Here is a 19843-nt window from a genome sequence, read left to right as displayed (position 1 = left end):
ATATTCAAATATGTCTCAGTTCTATCTGAAACAAAGGCTTCCTCTAGCACTGATGTTTTTTAAAAAATATATTTTCAGTAAGAGGAAACCAATTCAGTTCTCCAGCCTTTGTAGAAAGGCTTTCAGTGCCTAATTATTTAAAGGCCTGCTGATAGCCATGGTAGCCCATGCTTGAGTACTGTGCAAACAATCTGTTTAAAGATCAACTTTAGAATGCGTGTTTCCCAATTCTCGCCCCACTGGAATGTAGCAGAAGTCCATTTATCACCATAGGAATGCAATGACTGGTGAAAACCCTTCATAAATTCACTCTGCTTTTAAATATGAGGGTATTCAGATAATTTCTCACTCAGAGCAGGAATCAGATGCTTGTAATCAGGCCTCTGATCATTTCATCTGACTACCAATCAATTTATAAACTAACCCATATGAACTGACAGACTTCCAATTTTTAATTTTTTTTCCTCAGTAATGAATATTCTCCTTTTATCTGTGTAAGCATCTAGTTCTGGATTATTTCAAGGGAACTATGGTGATAGTAGCTGAAGACCTAACGGTCTGCAGGCAAAGGAAAGTTGCAGTAGTTGGCTTTAGCTTTTGTACTCCATGTGTTTCACAAGGAGAAGTGAACAACCTAAAATTCCATTACTTTTTGGGCCATGAATTCAAATGTCCATTTAACATATTCACACTGAAGAGAAAGATATAACACTGTTCAGTCCAAAGAGGCATTATTTCCCAAGTTCCCATGAATTTCCCAACAAGGAATGCATATTAAGGAATGATCACACAAGACTTGGTGAAACTCCCTTTATTTATTTCACTTGTGTTGTTGCTGCTGTTGTATAAGAAAGAGCAAAATAACAAAAAGAACAAAGTAAAATAAAGTAATAGCTGATCCAAACATTTTTGACATGTTGAAATCCCATTCCAAATGCAAAGACTCTTTATTTCTGCCTTTTCTTTGCATTGATTTGTACAAGCATTTTCTCTGTGAGCCAAATACATCTCTGGTATAACTTCACTGAAGTCACTGGACTTACACCAGAGGTGATTTTGGTCCTCTGTCCTGGGTAAATACAGTAGGAATAAATTGGTCACGCAGGCAGAGTGTCTGGCAATAAGTGCACTGAATGGTCCTGGCAAACCAATAGGAAAGATCTAAAATAAAAAGCCCAAATAGGTCTTTTACTTAATATAGGGCCTAAAAATCTACTGGGAGCTGCTGAATACTGCCCACTAACTGTACAAAGTATAGGTAGCATGCCTTCCAAATATCAAAATACCAGACGGAATGCCGTGAAAATAAATAACTTCTAATATAAACAAATGAGAACATATCAAACTGTTACCTCTTTAAACATAATGTAAATAAAAAAAATACCAGTCCTTCTACACAATAAATATTAAGAAACCATTGACATAGTTGAAATGTACTCATATAAATTAACAACTTTAATTACATTAGCCGAACAGACGTTGGTTAAAGCACTGCATGTAGTATGCAAAATAATAATAATAACAATAATAATAATATCAACAACAAAACAAAAAATGATAAAAACAAAATAGGCTTCATAATATCTTGGCTTTCATAATTTATATATATGTATATACATATATATATAGTTGTGTGTGTATATATATATACTGTAGACATATATATAATATGTATATATATATTAGATTATATATATACATATTACTATGAAGATATGTATATATACATTATATGTAAAATATATATATAATGTATATATATATATCTTCAACCCATTGTCAATGTATTGTTTTTGAAAGTATTTAAATACAAAGAAACCCACTGAGAATTAACACAGATTCATTATATCTCAAAAAATAAATAGCTATAAAACCCAGAAGTGCTGCTTGTTTCTGCCCATGAAAACCTTGCTTTGAGTTGTTCACAAAAGATCAAATTATGATTTTATTTACTCATGCTGAAAATGTTTTACTCCACATGTAATCAGTGAGAGCATATGGGGGAGTAAAACTTTTTTCAGTGTAAGGAAGGGGATTAGCATCTGGTTCTTATACTGATGCACACTATTGACATGAGGTTTAACTTAAAGAACTTAATAATTTCCATCATATCTACCTACACTTCAGAAATAGAATTTTGCTCAATTTATTGATGCTGACTGGTAGCTTTCTAGGACAGGAGACCCTCTGAAAATCAATGGCATTGCTTACAGAGTAAGGCACAATTCCACATAAGCAACTGTAGTCCATAAATTTTTAATTTTGCACGTAGACTTTACAGATGCCTGAACTTCTCTACCTAAGAGATATTGCTGCTAACCTCTACATGATCTTGTGGTGTCACTGTTAAATGAACTTGACCACTTAATTCTCAACTAAATACAAAAAAGGAGGTATATATAGTGGAGCCCTACTTTGCAGTGATTTGATAAGAGACTGCTTCTATTGAAGTCAATGGCAAAAGTCCCATTTCATTCAGTTCAACAGTTTTGGGCACTAGACTATATGAGTGCACAATAATTACAAGCATCTGTAAAGCATTTCCTTTTGCTAAATCTGAAAAATACAAATACATTCAGCCCTCCCAAAGAAACATCTTAGCATGCACTTATGCCAGTTTCTTAGGCTTTGTATCCAGTGAGCATCTGACATGGAGATGGGGAAAGACAACCAAATGTGGTCAACTCTCAAGCAAGAAGATATGGAGGTACTAAACAAATACATTTCTGTGATTAAGTATTTGTATTTTCAATATAAACAGTAAGTAGGTTATATGGAAAGGAATGTGTTAGTAGTTAAGAGCCTTTCTTTTTTTTTTGGTACAATCATACCTGAAAGGAGAAGTAATTTTTTAGGCTGCATGCCCTAGAAAACTGTTTAAATATGGTAACAATTTCTAATGCTATTTTAAGTACATGCAGATTTAATTAAGTCAAATTATCAGGGATGGGGTGTTTTGCTGGAATCAGTCAGTCTTGATTAACATCCCAATTTCTTATTTTACTTTATCATACATTTTTTCATTTCCCCTTACTTTAAATAACTCTGACCACAAATCCAAACCCCATGACTGATTCTAGAGACTGGAGGGAGAAATCTTTAAGATTTGTGACCAGTATACACACACGAGTGAAAGCTAAAAAGTAGGGCTTGGGAACAGTTACTTCTTGATTTGAAAACTTTTTCTGGTTTTGGTGTAGCTATCATGAAACATGCTCACAATATCTAAAATCCTATTTTCTTTCCCTGCTTGGAAGTTGTCTCAGGCTATTTTCATGTTTTTCAGGCCAGTCCCTACTCACCACATTAAATCTTCTATCAAACACAGGATCAGAATTATTTTTTAAGGGCTCTTTCTCCTTTAGCCAGAAAAACCACGAGCCTAACCTGCTTTGCTAGCAGCCAGTGGGAGTTTTGCCATTGTCATCTAGGGGAAGGTTCTGGGATTTCAGGTCTCCAGTACTAACTAATCACTGTTGAGAATAATTTTTATCAGTGTGAGCCATCTCATCTATTTCCCTTACCACTGTACTCAGCAATTCACCATGATGCAAACAGCCTCATTTAAATGATTGGATTAAACAGTGTTGGCTGTGGTGCCACTCATTCTGAATCCTTTCTCACCCTTGACAATGCCTATGGCAGAAGGAACCTGTGATCTGCCCTGGCACACCTTTACTCATGTAAGTAGTTTTACTGATCTTGTAAGGAGACCAGTAGACATCAAAGGGCCCACTGACCTGAGTAACCATTCTGGGACATCTGGTAATATGAATAGGAGTTCTGGGGCATCCAATTTTAAGGCCAAGTACAAAGACCAGTGAACTAAATGGTACTATCCTCAACAACTCTCACAGACTGTGTCCCTGCTCCTGCTGTTCCAAAGGCTGGCTCTGCTTCTAGAAAAATCAACAGAAATTCTGCCACATGCTTCAAACAAGCAGGGCCAGGAACTTCATTTCAGTTATAAAGATAAATTAGTTGTGCATCTTTTTTTTTTTTTTATAATTTTCCTACTAGCATTTGGTATCCCTCCCTTTCCCCAGGAAGAAAATACAAAAACCCCAAGAATCTTCTGCAAATAATTTAAATCAGAAAGCCTTGATATTTTACAGAGCACTTTAGTGACAAATTTAGTGTTTAACCAATTATATTTTTTTAATCTTTTTTTTTTGCAAATTGCAAACAAGTCTGTAAAAAATGCATTGTATAAAAAGTACATAAATGTATAACCCATTAGCTGTACTATGCAATCTAAATATTGTGGAATAAATTAGATAGAAAACTTAGCTATAAGCATGTATGCTGATATCTATTCAACAGAGGAAAGGGCTTCTTTTCTTTCTTTCTATTTTCTTTTTTTTTTATTTTCTTTTTTATCTCTGTAGATACATACAAATACAGACATGCGCCCATGCGCACATACATATGCACACGCAAAGAACACACACACACACATGCACACACAAACAGTTTTGGCTGACAAAAAATGAAGGCCCTGATTACACTGTTTAAACATGGTTCTCGCCATGAAGGTGCTAACACACTATCCCTAGCCAGTGTGACTGGGTTATATTGTGCTATCTTTTTTCTTTTTTTTTTTTTTTTCTTTTTCTTTTTTTTTTTTTTTTTTTTTTTTTAACAGACTGTGCTCTCAACAAGACGGGGAGCCATGTTAGTGCTTCTTTCCAGGAGAGGCATTTAGAAGCCTGTCCCATCAGAAGGTGGCTAACTGGGGCTTGGTTTGGCAAACCTGTGAGAGTCTGAAGCTTCAGGCTCAGGGTTATCAAACTCAGTGTAAACAGGGCCTAAAGGTTTCTCCCATTCCCTCTTATCATCTCCCCCTACCCAAAGACAAACGTTGTAAGTTTAACATTCTTTTAAATATGACAGTGAAAAATTTTAAAAAAACAACAACTATCTACCTATGCCCTACGGGTTGGACCCTTCAGGTTAGGTGTTGACACTGAAAATTAGGTCTTACAGGTAATGCGCAAACCCATTAAAAGAGTTATCATGCTAGAGGGTGGTGGTTGAGAAAGCCAGTATCTCAGCAAAGACTGTATTCCAAACAGAAATCCAACCAGAAGTGCTATTTTCTGTATATTTGCAGGAGCAATGGTGGACAGGGCACAAGACTGCTTGCAATTTTATGTCAGCACTTTTTAAGTGTATACCAGCACTTTAGGTTTCTCTTGCACAAATACCATTTTGAACATGTAGACTCCCACTTGGCAGTAAGAAACAATCAATCTTTTAACATACTGTGCTTTGCACACAAACATTCATAGTTTTAAGAACAGTAAAATGAAGCCAGAAGTGCTTATACCTTGTGTACATACATATATACATACAGAAATATATACATATATATGTATATCCCTTGGACAAAGTTGTTTCCCTACAATGCACATTTGCTGTGCATCAGGGCCAAGTTTCGTTTTGTACATACAAAACAGTACGATTATGCTTAGATGGACCTCAGATCCAAGCACCTTGGATCCAAATCCCAGGGATTTTCTGGGCTTACTTCAAATGGCAATTTTATGTTGAGGGCACTATTTGAATTTAACTGGTTAACAGATATTCTAGCCTGAATATAATCAACCCACTGACTCTTAATTCAAACCCTAACTCATTACAGCTGAATGGTACCAACCACAAACAAGACTTTTTAGAGGCTTGCACAAATGTCTTTGGTGTATGTGTCTATTCATTTTAAGGTACAAAATAATAATAATTATTATAATAATAAAAATAGCTATTTTGTGTGCTGTAGCAGTTCTTGTATAGCTCACAATAAGTGCAGCTCTCAAACCCTCCCACACCCAACCACCCTCCCTTGCAAATATTTGTTAAATAAGGATTAGACAGGTCAGACACCATTGTAGTGCAAATAGTAAACGATTAAAAATTTTTTTTACAAAATATAGAAATGTTTGAATCCAGTAACTGGACAAACATGTTCCTTTCAAGTATCTCTCACTGAAGATTTTTTTAAAACAAGTTACTTCCATTTTAAAAAAAAGTCTCTCTGGTTTTTTTTTTTCTTTCTCTCACAGGTAAACAGTTTCAAACCATCTAGGTTGCATAGTTCTAACAATGTAAGCACCTTTACAGAATGTAACTTTTATTCTTTCATTCATTTTTGTTCTGTTTTTTTCTTCATTTTTCCTTTTTCCTTTTTTCTTTTTTTTTTTTTTGTAAATGTAGTGCAGAAGATGAAGGTGTATACACCTGCACACTATTGTCCCTTGATCAATGTTATGTATGTGTATGTGTATCGTGTCTGTATGTATAGAGACATGTATATAAATACATAGCCATATATATACAAACACAAATGCTACACACCTACTCAGTTGCTCTCTAAATGTGGGGGGTAAGCGCCAGTGACTGTAGTGATCATACACATGGTTTTTCAATGGCATTTTGGACTTTGTCCAAATTTCTTCAGGTTAGATGAGCTGCTACCATGGCTCAAACTAAGGGAGAGAACAGAACTTCCTTCCCCTAGTAGTAACTAGTGTTTAGTGTACTATGTAACAGATAAGGAGCATACTGAAAGGAAGGGGAAATCCCCAACCCATACCACCATGCAGACCTATCTTATTCAAGCCCAGCTTCATGAAGTTTTCTTCCTTTTTTATAGCTGAAGTCTTCTCTGAGCCTCCTTAAGTCTTTTTTTTTTTCTTTTTCTTTTCCTCTCTCTCTCTTTTCTCTCTCTCTTCTGTTTTTGCTTATATTTCTGATGATTGATTCACTCAAGAAGGGTTATATCATGTCTGGTCTTTCCTCTTCTTGGGCTTTGGATACATTTTCTTCTCAACAGGAAGGGTCTTGCTCACACCAGCATCTACGAACAGCCACACTCCTCCACAATCATATTCTGTATGTCTTTTTTAATGATGTTCTGGCCATCATCGTAGTAGAGCATGGACATAGGCCGGAGCTTGGTGGGCACACAACATGATTTGAGGTTGGCAAAGGGGCTATGGCCCCGCATGCGGTAGTGGTTGATGACGGTGGAGTGGAAAGATAATGATGAACCAGATGTGCCTGCTATGTGGCTGGGACACTCTCCTTCGCAGTAGTTGGCATGATAACCTGTAGGAGCAATGATCCAGTCACTCCATCCTATGTCCTTGAAGCTGACAAAGAACTGCTTCTTGCAGCAGATGTTGACTTTGCCATCACACTCCAGGCCTCGTCTCCGCCTCCTGTGCTGGCGGTCCTCTGAGTGCCGGGCAAGCATCATCAAGAAGGGCCGATGTGATTGCTCCTTCTCCTCTTCTCCTGTGAATTCTCCAGCTTCCTTTTCTTTCCCTTCCCCATCATCCTCCTTTTTCTTCTTCTTGCCCAGTAGCACCAGGTTGGCTCCAGTCTCTTGACACAGGTCACAGGCAATCCGCACATCCAAAGAGCTCTTGCCTTGGTCCAGGAGTCTCTGGACACTGCTGGAGACAGGGAAGATGTGCCAAGTGCTCTTACGGGTGTCCACTGCCTTCTCTGAAATCAAAGTCTCACTCTTTTCACCTTTCAGTCCCCCATCCTCCCTATCTTCTGCTCCTTCGGAATTGCCTTTTGGCTGCCGCTGCTGTTGAAACAGGCGGATGGTGACTTTTGTCCTGCTCCGGTTGGCTTTGGAGACCTTCAGGAAGAGCCACACTTCAGCATGCTCCACTACCGATAATTCACTGCCTTCCTTGGAAATCTCAAAGTGCAACGTTTTCTTGGCTGTGCCTGATTTGATAAATGGAAATAGACAGGAAGAACTTGTTAGTATGTCTGCTTGCATTCTATTAAAGAGACTCTGTTACTTTTTCCACAGGCATAAAGTGCCCTATGTTACCTATTTAGCTCTTTAAATTTTATGGTTCTTCTGTTCTAACCTGCCTTTACCCCCTCCTTAGTTTGTATTTTGTGAAAATTCTTGTTTCAGAAAAGTATGTATTTTTTTCCTGCCTGTTTTCCAGCATAATATTTTAACCGGGGCATTTTTCATACTAACAATACAGTCATTAATGTAAAGCATCTCACGGCAAATAAGCATCAGTGGCTGCTAAGAGTTCATTTGCTTAAGCTGTCTTTGTGATCACTGTTAGCTGAAAGGCAAAAGTGCTTTATGATGGAAATCCATACGTACCATATGCATAAAAATCTGCACCTAATAGCTCGTTAGAGAATGAGGTTCACTCCTGCCAATTCTTTAGCCATACTTTGGAAATTATGTGGGAAAAAGGTTTACCCTTTCTCCCTCTGTAAAAAGACATCCTTCATTTGCATCTTAAAATGAGTCGTAAATGTCAATTGTTTCAAAAACAAACATGCTAAAATATGAACCTCAGCTTTAAGAAGTTTGCAGAGTTATATTGTAAAAAATTCAAGAATTCTTTACGGATTGCAGCAGGCAGACTTTTCATCCTGTGAGATGTTAGCTGTAGATCCTGTTCCTAATTTAACACACTGTACTTGCTGTGATTATAGTAATGGTGCATACACTGAGAAATGAGCTAAAGAACTGTATAATTATGGGGATGGTTCTCTGGCATAATTGTATCAACTTGCTGAGATGTCATGATGATGATTGTGATGGTGAGGAGGTGTTTCTCGGATACAGAGCTCATATCCCTGGCAGAAGCTGGAATGAATAATGACGGCTGTTTAATGATTTGATCACTAGAGCATGAAGAAGTTAAGAGAGAATGAATTACTTGGGGGGTGGTGGTGATATTATTTTTTCAAGAGAGGTACTTTTCTATTCTCTTGACAAAGAAAAGAGCCCTGATGATGTCTTTTGTTCCTTCTCAGCATGGAGGCCAGGATGGACTGGGGTCACAGATTTGCAGTGTACAGATATCTGGCCGTAGTGAGAAAGAAACAGTATTCATAATTATCAATTTGTCATTAATATTGTTCTTGAGCTACCCATAGTTGTTTACCAGATTTTCTGTGCAGTAATTCTTCTTATCAGTGAGCCAGAACTTTGCACCCTAAAAACAGCAAGTGGTGATCAAAACAGAAGTACTCAGACACATACAGGAAGAATTGCCCTCATTGTAGCAAGGCTCTTCTCCTTGCTTCCTACTGCAACTGAATTCACAAGTACAGGCTTCCTGACCATTTCCCTGCTCACCCATTCTCAGGTGAGACAGAAGTAGAGCAAAATCACGACAGACATCTACCTTGTGTTCACTTGCAAATTCAAGGGTTGCTGATTTCTGAAGTTTGTAGGCAGGCTGTGCTGCCCTTTGAGCTACCTGTAGCTTTTATTCTCTCTGAAGTACTGGCACTGACACATTCAGCTTTCCCTCGTGGCATTCCCAGGTCCAAGAGAGACACATTTCAGAATTACAGTGTCCAAAGGGCACAGTGTTTTGTTTTTGTTTTCCCTCTAAGTGAGGGTGTGAAACTGTAGACTTTAACTGTCACTGAGATATGGAAACACATGGTTTGTGTTAACTGCTTCTCACAGATGGCTGATGCCAGTCTCCAGAGTGAGTTACATTTATTTCTCAGGGAGCTACGTGAACCAGCGGGACTGTGCTTTAGAAAAGGAAGTAGCTTATAAAAAAGACAGAGCAAGCTCACCAGTACCATGAGGCATGATGGAGTTACACTTTTTCTATTATTTTTTAATTGATTCATTCAATAATGACTGAATGGATAATGCTGGGTTTTTTCCATTCTGGAAATCAAACGATGTCAAATCTGCCAGCTGTGTTGGGGCAGAGGTCAGGTTATAGACACTAATCTCATTCCTGACTCAGTTTCAGAGCATGAGGAGCTGTACAATGATGTTCCTCCAGTCCAAAGAAGTCTAGTCCAAAAGGCTGGTTGCCTTGTATGCGGCAATATTAGAAATAGTGTTCTCTATGAGAATTGATATGTCTTAGCCCTGTGAGGACCAGCCAGCCTGTGGCTTTATTCCTCCTGACTCTTTCTTCTAAAGCAAGCTTCTAACTTGTGGTTATCCCTTTTCAGTCCTGATAAATCCTTTCTGAGGGGGACCTGGGCTTCAAGGGAACCTGAAGGCAGGTGGTGTGCCAAGGATGGGTTGCTGCCAACCAAGACTCTCCATCCAACCCATTCTGCTTGCTCTCTCTACCCAAGCAAACCTTGGTGGAAAAAAGGTGGGTTAGATCAAGTTGCAGAAGGTGTTCTGGCAACCAGCAGCCTCTTCCCAGCTGCTCTCTTTCCCCCAAGCTCACAGACTGGTGTGTGGAATAAGCATGTATTGCTGGGAATTACTGTACTTATTTTCTATTCTTGAGAAACCAAGCTGGGCACAGACAGCAGTTCTGAACTAGCAGGGGTCCTGTGCATGAGCAAATCAACTGTGCTGGGTGCATGAGCAGATCAGCTGTGATGGATATGGACAAAAAACCCTAATCTGGTAATCTGCTCTGGAGAAAGCAGGCAAGGTGTGCAGACGTGGCTCAACAGTCAAAGAAGCTGTATGACCCATCTAATCCGAAAAGCCAGGCAGCCCTGCATTACAGAATAACCTAATGCTGTTAAGTGCTAGTGCATGGTATTTCACATTCTGCTATTTCCATGCTAGTGAGAGTTGAAAATAGTTACGAAGTGACATATCTGCAACAGCAAATATTCATATTACCTTATGCACTGGCCAGAAGCACAGTGATGCAAGCACTCTTTTTGACAAATATTACATGAAAGAAACAGGACCTCAAGAGCCCTCTTAAATAGCTTTTCAAATGCTCCTCTATGTGTGAAAGTAGAATTCATCCTCATTACTAAAAATATTTGAACAGTATGGTAAAAGTACATGAGTACTTTAATTTTCTTTACTTGAGGGAAGTGAGCTTGAGTAAGGTAGCCTAAGAGATGTCCTTATACAGGAATAACAGCCTCCCTGTAGGTTGTTAGCTACAATAACAGCCTCTCTGGATGTGTTTAGCTACATTTTCAGAAACAAAAGGTAGATTAAGATTCTAAAGAAAAAAGATGCAGGAAGCTTATCTGGGCCTAATATTTCTGAATGAAACAAAATCCTGAAACCTGCATAGCTAATAAAAGGTTTTATAGCAATTAAAAAACACTTTCCCTTTCATAGGTCTTTTTAGAAGGAGACTGGGAATGGTGCAAGGTTGAGGATAAAAAGCATGCTTTCACATTAGGAAAAAATGAAGCTTTTCTGAATTCTCTCCACATTCACAACTAGTTTGTTACGATCACACAGCACAAATGGTATGAATCCTGCAGTTTTTAAGAGGTCACTGTTCTCAGACAAGCTCATTTTGAAATTAGAGTTTGGCCTGTGCTAAAACCAAATTGAGACCCTAGGATCTGGCTTATTGTGGTTATACATTCACTTTATAACAGCATCTTTGTTTCCAAATGGTTCAGTGCTACAATAAAATAAATTCTTCAAGTGTTCTGAGACAAAAAAAAAAATCTGTATTTAGTTTTCTCCAGATATTTCTTAGGGATTTAGCAGTCTTTCCTTTTAGGTCTGAATTAATGGTCAGGATCAAAGCTTTGGAAATATATACTGTTCATCAAACTGAAGGTAAAAGGGAGATTCCTGAAATATGGGGTGGTATCACTTTCATAATTACATTTCATTTACCCTTCTGTCCTGCCTTTACATTTGCCACAGCTGATTTGCAAGGGTCTTTTTCCATTTCTAATCATCCTGCTCCTCCTGCCTGACTACTGTGGAAAGACCCACAGCCCAACAGTGATAATACCTTCATCACTTCCATGCTCATATAAACAGCAATGTCAACAGTCTGGATTGTTATCATAGCAGAAAGCAGCTGAAAAAGGAGACAAGGGATTACTTTGGGCCCCTTTTGATTGCTTTTCCGCATTTCCTTTTCCCAAAACTTTGGAGAGGCCACCTCTCTGCTTTACCACTGAGCAAATTCCCTTCCAGGAGGAGGGCTGTGATGCCAAAAGAGCAGTCTAGCAGGGCGAGCGACACCAGCAAATGATGTGAGAAATGGTTAAAAATACAAGCTCTAAGAAGTAGTGCATATATGGTAAAAGGTTTAATGGAAGGAGTTACTGAATGGAAAGAAAGTGTAGCAGTATATATAGCATGGGAGTTTGCTCATATCTGGTTTTCTCTTCACTGGTGCTCGCGCACCTTTTTAGGAGAGAAACCTGAACATGCAAGCAGAGGGGAGCCTGCACAGGTACTCTCCTCTCCACCTCTGGAAGGGCTGGCCAGGGCTCATGCACAGGACTCTGCAGTCAGCACCTGCTCCCAAGCAGCACATGGGTGACGACTATGGCACAGGAGCCGGTGGAGAGACTGGCAGAACCCTTGAGGGCCCAGGCACAGGGGGACTGGAGGGACAGCCCTGCATGAGGTAGCTCATGCTGTGCTCAAGCAGGAATCTGCAGCTCCAGTGTGCTCTTCCTCTGGGGCTAAGGATCCTTCCTTCAGTATGGCTCGCTTTAACTATGCAGTTGAAGTTCCTTTATTTTCAATTTGCAGCAGGATTCAAGATCAAGCCCTGTTAGTTCAAGCTGTATATGTATACTAGGTAGGGTTGAAGCTGTACAATTGAGAGTATCTTCTTTTGAGTAAAATGCAAAGATATTAAAATTTTTTTAACCATATTAACCTGTTAAATTATTAAGGCTTTTTTTTCCATAATGAAAGTGATTATCCTTTCTGACATTATAACGTGGCTTATTCTTAATTTCTCTTAATACACAGGATTTATTTTCCTTTGAAAAATGCTCATTGTGTAAGAAGGTGCTGTCTCTTTAAATTTCTTTGCTTCACGGGTGCTTAATTTTGAAAACGTTTTTACATTATACTGTAAGTGAACTGTTTTTCCATACAAAGCAAGCTTTTTTTTCCTTTTTTAGTTGCTAACTTTACTACTGCCTATGTTTAGATTTGGGGGAATTTGTACTGCGTGCCAATCTGTAATTACATTCAAAAGCATCCTTCCCTTCACTTCTCATTTCCGTTCCCCAGGAGACAGAAAAAAATAGGTTACTAGAAAGGTTCCTCTAAAGAGAGTGAAGAGAAGAGCATGGTTATTGAGAGATAATTGCTCAAAATGTTTACTAATGAGTGACCACTGGAGTTAGATGAATTCTTTGCAGCGTAGAATTTATTCAGTGAATTTAGTGTTATTGTCTGGCAATTATCCCCTAGGCAGACTGATTATTACAAATGTCCTATTGCCACAGTTAGACAGTGGCCATTTCTGTGAATGCATTTCAGCCTATGGATTACTGGCGAATGATTTATTCTGATTATTCATTACCCAGCATATCTGACTGTTCATCCAGGTTGCATACTTTCATTACTGCTCCCCTACTCTTATCTCTTACAGTGGGAGGAGAAATTATGGCACAAATACCTTATCTTTATGCTCACCTACCATTAGCTGCCAGAAAAGGGAGATTTTGTTGTAAGAGAAAAATAAACCGAAAATCGAGAGAAGAACTATTCCCCAAGCATTCGTGGGGGGAAGAAAGCAGCAGTGGCTTTATTTAAATACTTTTTCTTGAAAAGTTAACCCAAAGAGGCATTGACAAGGTCATTCAGAATGTGAAATAATTCAGTTCTGGTGAACCTTGACTCTTCTCTGCTATTTTGTTAGGAGGGAAGCACTTTACATCCACAGCTTTGAGTTCTTTCCAAATTGAAAGCCCTTCCCCCACATGGCTTTAAATATTTAGAAACAAAAAAGGTGTTTGTTTGGTTGAAGGTTTTTTTTTTTTCCTACTTGATTTCTTCATTTACGTCTAAAATAACTCAAGCAAAGTTTAGGGTCATTTGCACCAGTAAAATATTCCAAGGTAAAAACAATACCAAGTCTTTGTCTTTTTTTGAGAGGGCAATTTTTTTGTGCATACTTGTAATAATTTGCTGTAAATTCTAAAATTAAGTGGATCAGAGGCTGCCAGTCTGTTTTCATTAAAATATTTAATTTCTGTGCATTAAGGCCCAAATCCCAAGCCCACTGAAATGAGTAACAGAACTTCCAGTTGCTTCCAGTAAACTAAGCTTCAATCCTAAATCAGTGTTGCAAAGCTCTGCTGTATTAAATGAGATTGCCTTCTTATAGGCATACCTCTATATATAGATATAGATATAGATAAAAGAACTCCTCAGATGAATCACTTATATGTATGAAAGGTAGATATATCCTGCACAGAGGAAAATACATGAATGCACATTCTTATCTGCAGGAATAGTATGGGTACCAGCACAGGTATATAAGCATGTCTGCCCTGGCATACCTGTATGTAAGGACATAGCTGTGCTTATACACACATACAGGCAAATACATATTCAGATATTCCCTACTGTACTTGCATACAAAACTGTGGGCCTGGCTACACACAGAGATGGACACATACAGTATTTTCCGTCTCTCAGGTATGTTTTTCTAAACTGGTTTCCACCTTCCTAGATTAATCTGTGCTTTCTCAGGTTGTTCTTTAAACCATCCTACCCCCCTGAATTCTCACATTTTCATACAATGAAACAGATTAATACAGAATGGCTTTCCTCTTCTGGAAGTAACTTGCTTTGATTTGCAAAACTTGAAATCTTTGATTTGGTATGCCAAAGGGAAAAAAAGAAAAGAACAACAAGAAAAAACAGGCTTGTTTTCTAAAAGCTGAGGAGACTGTATTTAAAAAAAAAGATGTGAACAAATCATCTCAGATGATGATTCACGGTCACATTTCTCAGTATCTTTTAAAAAAATAATATAATTTCTGGTCTCTCTATATTTCCAGCACTTCTAGCATTCCTCAGTTTATCTTTTATCCCTCTGCCTATTTCCTTCCTGCATTATTTTCCTTGCAGATTTTCACTCCAGTGAATCCCTGCCTTTTAAATAAACTAGAAGAGAGAAACCAGCCCCACTCAGAGCAGCTACAGATAAGCATAAAGATCTCTGGGATTCAGAATCCAATTAGGTAAAATAAGAGTTTGCAGGAAGGTTGCCTCGTGTGCAGCAAAAAGCCTTTGGAGTGTGCCCTCTCGTGGCCATTCTTTATTCAGCATGAATACCTGTACCCTTAAATACAATTATTTTCAAAAGACAATTGTTGACATTATTCAAAATATATAAACGATACATCCTTTGTTTTTTTCTCCTGAACTGCCAGCTTGGTTGTATAGGGTAGGTATCTTCTGGGAAAAGACATGAATATGTACATACATGTATCCATCTGCACATGCATGTAGGCATCACATGATCAAGTCAGTTCACCTTGAATTCTGTATGAAGTGGTACAAAACAGTAGAAGTGGTCTAAATAGCTGGCAGATGTCTCTTTTTCTTTTTTTTTTCCTGGCTTTTCTCCTGATGATAAACCTTTAGATTTCAGTATTTCCATCCCGTAATTCTTATCACCTTCTCAGAGGCTGATGTTACCAACCCATTTCATTGGTAGTTTAGTTGCCAGGATCAAATTCAGTTGGCAAAATCCCAGATTTGCCTAATAAGCTGTCTACATAAAATAATGAATAAGTTAGTAGCCAATAATATTTATAAGTAATGAGTATCTCTGTTATTGAACCTGTTGGATTTGCCTGTCACAAAATTATATGACCCCTCTCCTCAAAAAACTGGTTTTAAGACCTTGAAGTAACACAGAGAACTCTGGCACAGCTACCCTCACAGCAGAACTAATCAAGGTTAGTAACTTAGTTTGATATGCAAGTAGAAAGTAATTTTCATGTTTTATTTGTAAGAGTGCCAAAGGACAGTAGGGTGCATTTGTAACTTTTGCCCAATACTCACAGTCATTAGTTTTGCAGAGATCTGTCTGGATTTGTTAGCTGTGAAAACTACCTGGCAACTATTTTGCTGATTTCCTGGACATAACTACACCTGTGCTTCAGAGAAGTTTACTGCATTTATTTCCCCTCTAACTGTCTGAAGTCTGTGCTTGTTTGAATTTTGGTCTATTTTAGAAAATAGCAGTCTCAAGCCAGAGCCACATGCACAGGGCACTGTTTGTTCATTCACTCCATTTCTTTGTGTGTTTGACAATATGGCTGATGAAAGATGGAAATACTAATTTTTTACAAAGGCTAGTAGTAAATGTGGCTTCTGAAAGTCATGGGGAAAGGCTGGTTTATGTCAAGCCATACCCAAAGAAACAAGAAGCCTTAAGTCTTATTTTGCTTTTTATAGACATTTATTTGATATGAGATGTTTTCATTAATTTTCATTGATTTCTTATTGCCCTCTATTTAGGCAGAGTGAGTTTGACTTTAAAAGCAGGAAACCTGGCTGTGAGTGGAACATGTTTGTTCTCCTGCTTGGTGTTTAAACTTCTTCATGCTATTCCCAGTTCCCACAGAATGAGTGGAGACTGTCCCTGTGGCTATATTCTATTCCTGTCTTTTTAATTCATACTACCTATATGACACACTTGCCTTTGTTTTTGCCTCACTTTCCTTTGCAGGAAAAGATCAGTTTAATATCTGACAGGCAAAACTACCAGTGCATGAGAGCACAGGATCTCAGGTAGAGTTTACTTAAGTTGTTGCAGCATTGGCACCTGTAAAATGTGGTAGATCCTCTGATGTTAGCAAGTCACCAGATATGAATGGCTGAAGATGAAGAATATGCTTAAGTTATCTGAAATTACTCCACAGAGTGGATTTATCATTTCCATTATAAGCCCAAAGCAGAGCTTGGTTTCTAGGTTGCTAATTGTCCCTCCCTTGTCCCAAATCAAAGACTAGCAGGTAAGGAAAAAAAGGAACAGAGCAGCCCTCCCGCCTGGGCTTTCAGGATTATCTTAGTATGAAGGAAGAGAACTGCAGCACGGAGGAGAAGGCATGAGAACACAGTGGATGCCCTTGTCCTGCAGCTCCATAGCGTAAGTCCTCTTCAAGTAATTTGTCTAGCAGCAGTAGGACAACGCTATGTAAATCACGCCGAGTGACGTGTCAGTGTTGGTTGCTGGTGGCGGGGATCCGTGGCAGGATGATTGGCCAGTGTGTGGGCAATGGCATGATTTTTGCTGCTCACATGACCCTAAGAGCCAATGGCTTTGGGAGCCGCTGTTGGAGGGTGTTGTACAGAGCAGGCATATATCAAATTCCAAATTCCTTTGTGTCAGAGCTCAGGAGAGACAATAATGTGTTTACAAATGATTGCAACTCACACAGTGAAGAGAAACCACTGTTCATGCCATATGTGTTCCACTGTGCTCAGAGCGAGCTGCTGAAAACCAGGTGGGGAATCTGACTCATAGACAGCTTAGAGGTTTCCTTGCTTTTATAAATTCATTTCTAAACTAATGTTGAGCTACCCCTGCTTCTAATGACCTCTGGCATTGACACCTTCTCCCTGCTTTCTGAAGAGGAGGGGATGGAAAAAGTGAAAAGCCTGAGCTCTCATGCTGAAAGAACTGATAGTGTGTATATTGACAAGGATTCCAAAGGGAAGGGCTCCTTGTACAGTTGGAAATCAGACAGCCAGCAGGAATGTCTGCACTTAAAAGCATGCACACTTCTTGTGCATGGCTTCCCTGCAATCAGAACGTCTGAGTCAACAGGTTTTCAGGACTGGAAACTCTGAGTGTTGTCTTAATTGTTTATACTGCTGCAGCAAACTTTTAAACAAAAATGCTTGGAGTTCCTTTGCATACTTTGCCTACCATATGCTGTACCAAACAAAACAATGACATTCTTTTAAAACCGTCTTGGCAACAGGAAAAATGCTTTGGCTAGACAGCATCATAAAAAGTTGCTGTTAGTTAGATGATAGACTTATTGCAAGTAGCTGCTATTGATGCATGCATTAACATACTCATGTACACTAACAGATATATATGCAGATATATATACATTGAATTAAAATGGGTTCTGGTCCTATTCATGTAGGAACAAGATAGCAAAGTACAACTTTAGAGCTGTTTCCTATAGGTAGTTGATGTGAGTCTTAAGACTTTACTTAGTAAATATACATATATTCTGAGCTCCTACTGCCTAAGAGTTAGGGGAAAAAAACTGTGAGAGAGTTCAAAATACACCCTACCAAGGTTGCATTTTTTGGCACAAGTGTTTTTAGGAGCAGAATCTTTTTTCCAGTATGCAGAAGTCTGCATTACAAATTGGATCAGCTACAGCAACTTGTCCAGTTCTATTGAAGTCATCTGACAGTCTCTGCAACTCTTTATTGCCGAAGATGCTGTGTTAAATTAAAAAAAAAAAAAAAAAAAGACCAAAAAAAAGAAGGAAAAAACCCACAAAAAAACCCCTCTCACTTCTAAAACTTAAAGCTGCTTCATCTGATTTTATAACTTCCGCTATAATTTTTACATGAAAGGGTTGTTTCTGAAGTAGTTTGCAGTTCACTTTCTGTCTGGATAACTCCCCAAAAGGCTACAGCCTTTTTTCTTTCACCATCAACTCTGCAATCCAGCCCTTAACTGCAAGTACTCTGGATTTACAGGCACAGTTTGGAGGACCTTGGTGCAGCCTGACTTTATGTTCAAGATTGGTTGAGAGCTTCCTCCCTGTGTGACTGACTGTGCTTAGCAAGTGTAATCTGTAGCCAAGACTAAGTCAGAAAAATCAAATTCCTTCAGAGTCCTACCCCCCCATCCCATTCCTCCTTCTCCCTTCCCCCAAGTCTCATCCTACAACCTTGCAGAAAACATTACTGCTGAGAATAAGTTAATTGCAGTTTTTGCACAAAGAATATTTTTCAGTTTGGGCACAAAAGATATTTTACAGTTTTGTTTTTCAAGCACTCACCTGATTCTGCAAAAGTGATGATTTCTGAGGTTTGCTCCACAACTTCATTCATTTCAGCTCTTCTTCCAACATCATCCTCTATTTCCACATAACCATCCTCTCCCACCTTTCCCACGTGGAGTTTTTTGATGGCATTTAAAAGTGCTGCCTTGGGCACTGGCTGGGTGATATTAGGTCTGTCCCTCAAGTGCAACATGTTCAGTATGTGCTTCTTTACTGCTTCCACCATCTCAGGCTGTGAGCTGGGCACATCCTTTGAGAGCGTGGCGAGGGCACATGATGGACAGTCAGTGACTGAACTGTGCCCCTCGGATCCTGGGGTTGGGGAACTCCTCACTATAATCCAGCAAAGCACCAACAGAAATCCTCTCTTCCAAAGCAAAGGCATCCTGGCAGCAAAAGTTGTTGTGATTCCCTTTTTAAAAGGCCCTGCTTTTCCTCCCCCTTCACGAACAGTTTTTTGGGGGCTGGTTTAGTTTGTTTGTTTGTTTGTTTGTTTTTCCTTCTCTTCAGCAAATTCTCTGGAACAAGAACCAAAAGTTTTCTGTGAAGTTTTGTTTGCAGGTTCCCTCTCTGAATGCAATGAGTGCTGTAGATGTTTGTGGCTGTCAGGGAGAAGAGTTCTGACTCTGTCTCAGAGTAGGAGAGAGACACAGAGAGAGGGAGAGAGAGAGAGAGGACGGATTGGCCTGAAGTGAGTGAGTGAATGAGAGAGGGAGGGAGTTTTGTCTGTGAGTAAAGGCTATGATTAGGAAGGGGGAGGAACAGGCAGGCTGGCTTCCTTATGCTCATTGCTCCCCTAACACACACCTCTCTTCAAATATCACTACTCGTGGTTCCTTCCCTCCCCCCTTTCTAAAATATCTTCTCATTTCTGTAAATTTACTCTTTTTTTTCCCCTTTTTTTTCCCCTCTCTGTTTGACCCTCCTCCCCCTCCCCCCCCCCAGCTGTCATTCCCCCCTTTTTTCCCTTTCTTTTTGTTTTGTTTTGTTTGTTTTATTCCTTCAACAGTATCACTGGCTTAACTAAACAGAGGAAACATGAATGAATGAAAAGAGTGAAATCTCTAACGAGCACCTTGCTCTTGGTCCTGCCTGGTATTGTTAGGGA

General features: G+C 39.0%; 1 protein-coding gene across 1 annotated transcript; it reads right to left on the bottom strand.

The window, feature by feature from the left end:
* Positions 1-6856: 6856 nt before the first annotated feature.
* Positions 6857-19524, bottom strand: INHBA (inhibin subunit beta A; the record flags this gene model as incomplete). Its single annotated transcript, XM_082286254.1, is given in 3 exon segments — positions 6857-7743; positions 18733-19194; positions 19197-19524. Coding segments are annotated over 3 exon segments (1677 nt in total).
* Between the last annotated feature and the right edge of the window lie 319 nt (positions 19525-19843).

The sequence above is a fragment of the Coloeus monedula genome (assembly GCF_965178545.1).
Source record: "Coloeus monedula genome assembly, chromosome: 1".
Classification (NCBI taxonomy): domain Eukaryota; kingdom Metazoa; phylum Chordata; class Aves; order Passeriformes; family Corvidae; genus Coloeus; species Coloeus monedula.
This window is presented reverse-complemented; position numbering and strand designations above follow the sequence as displayed.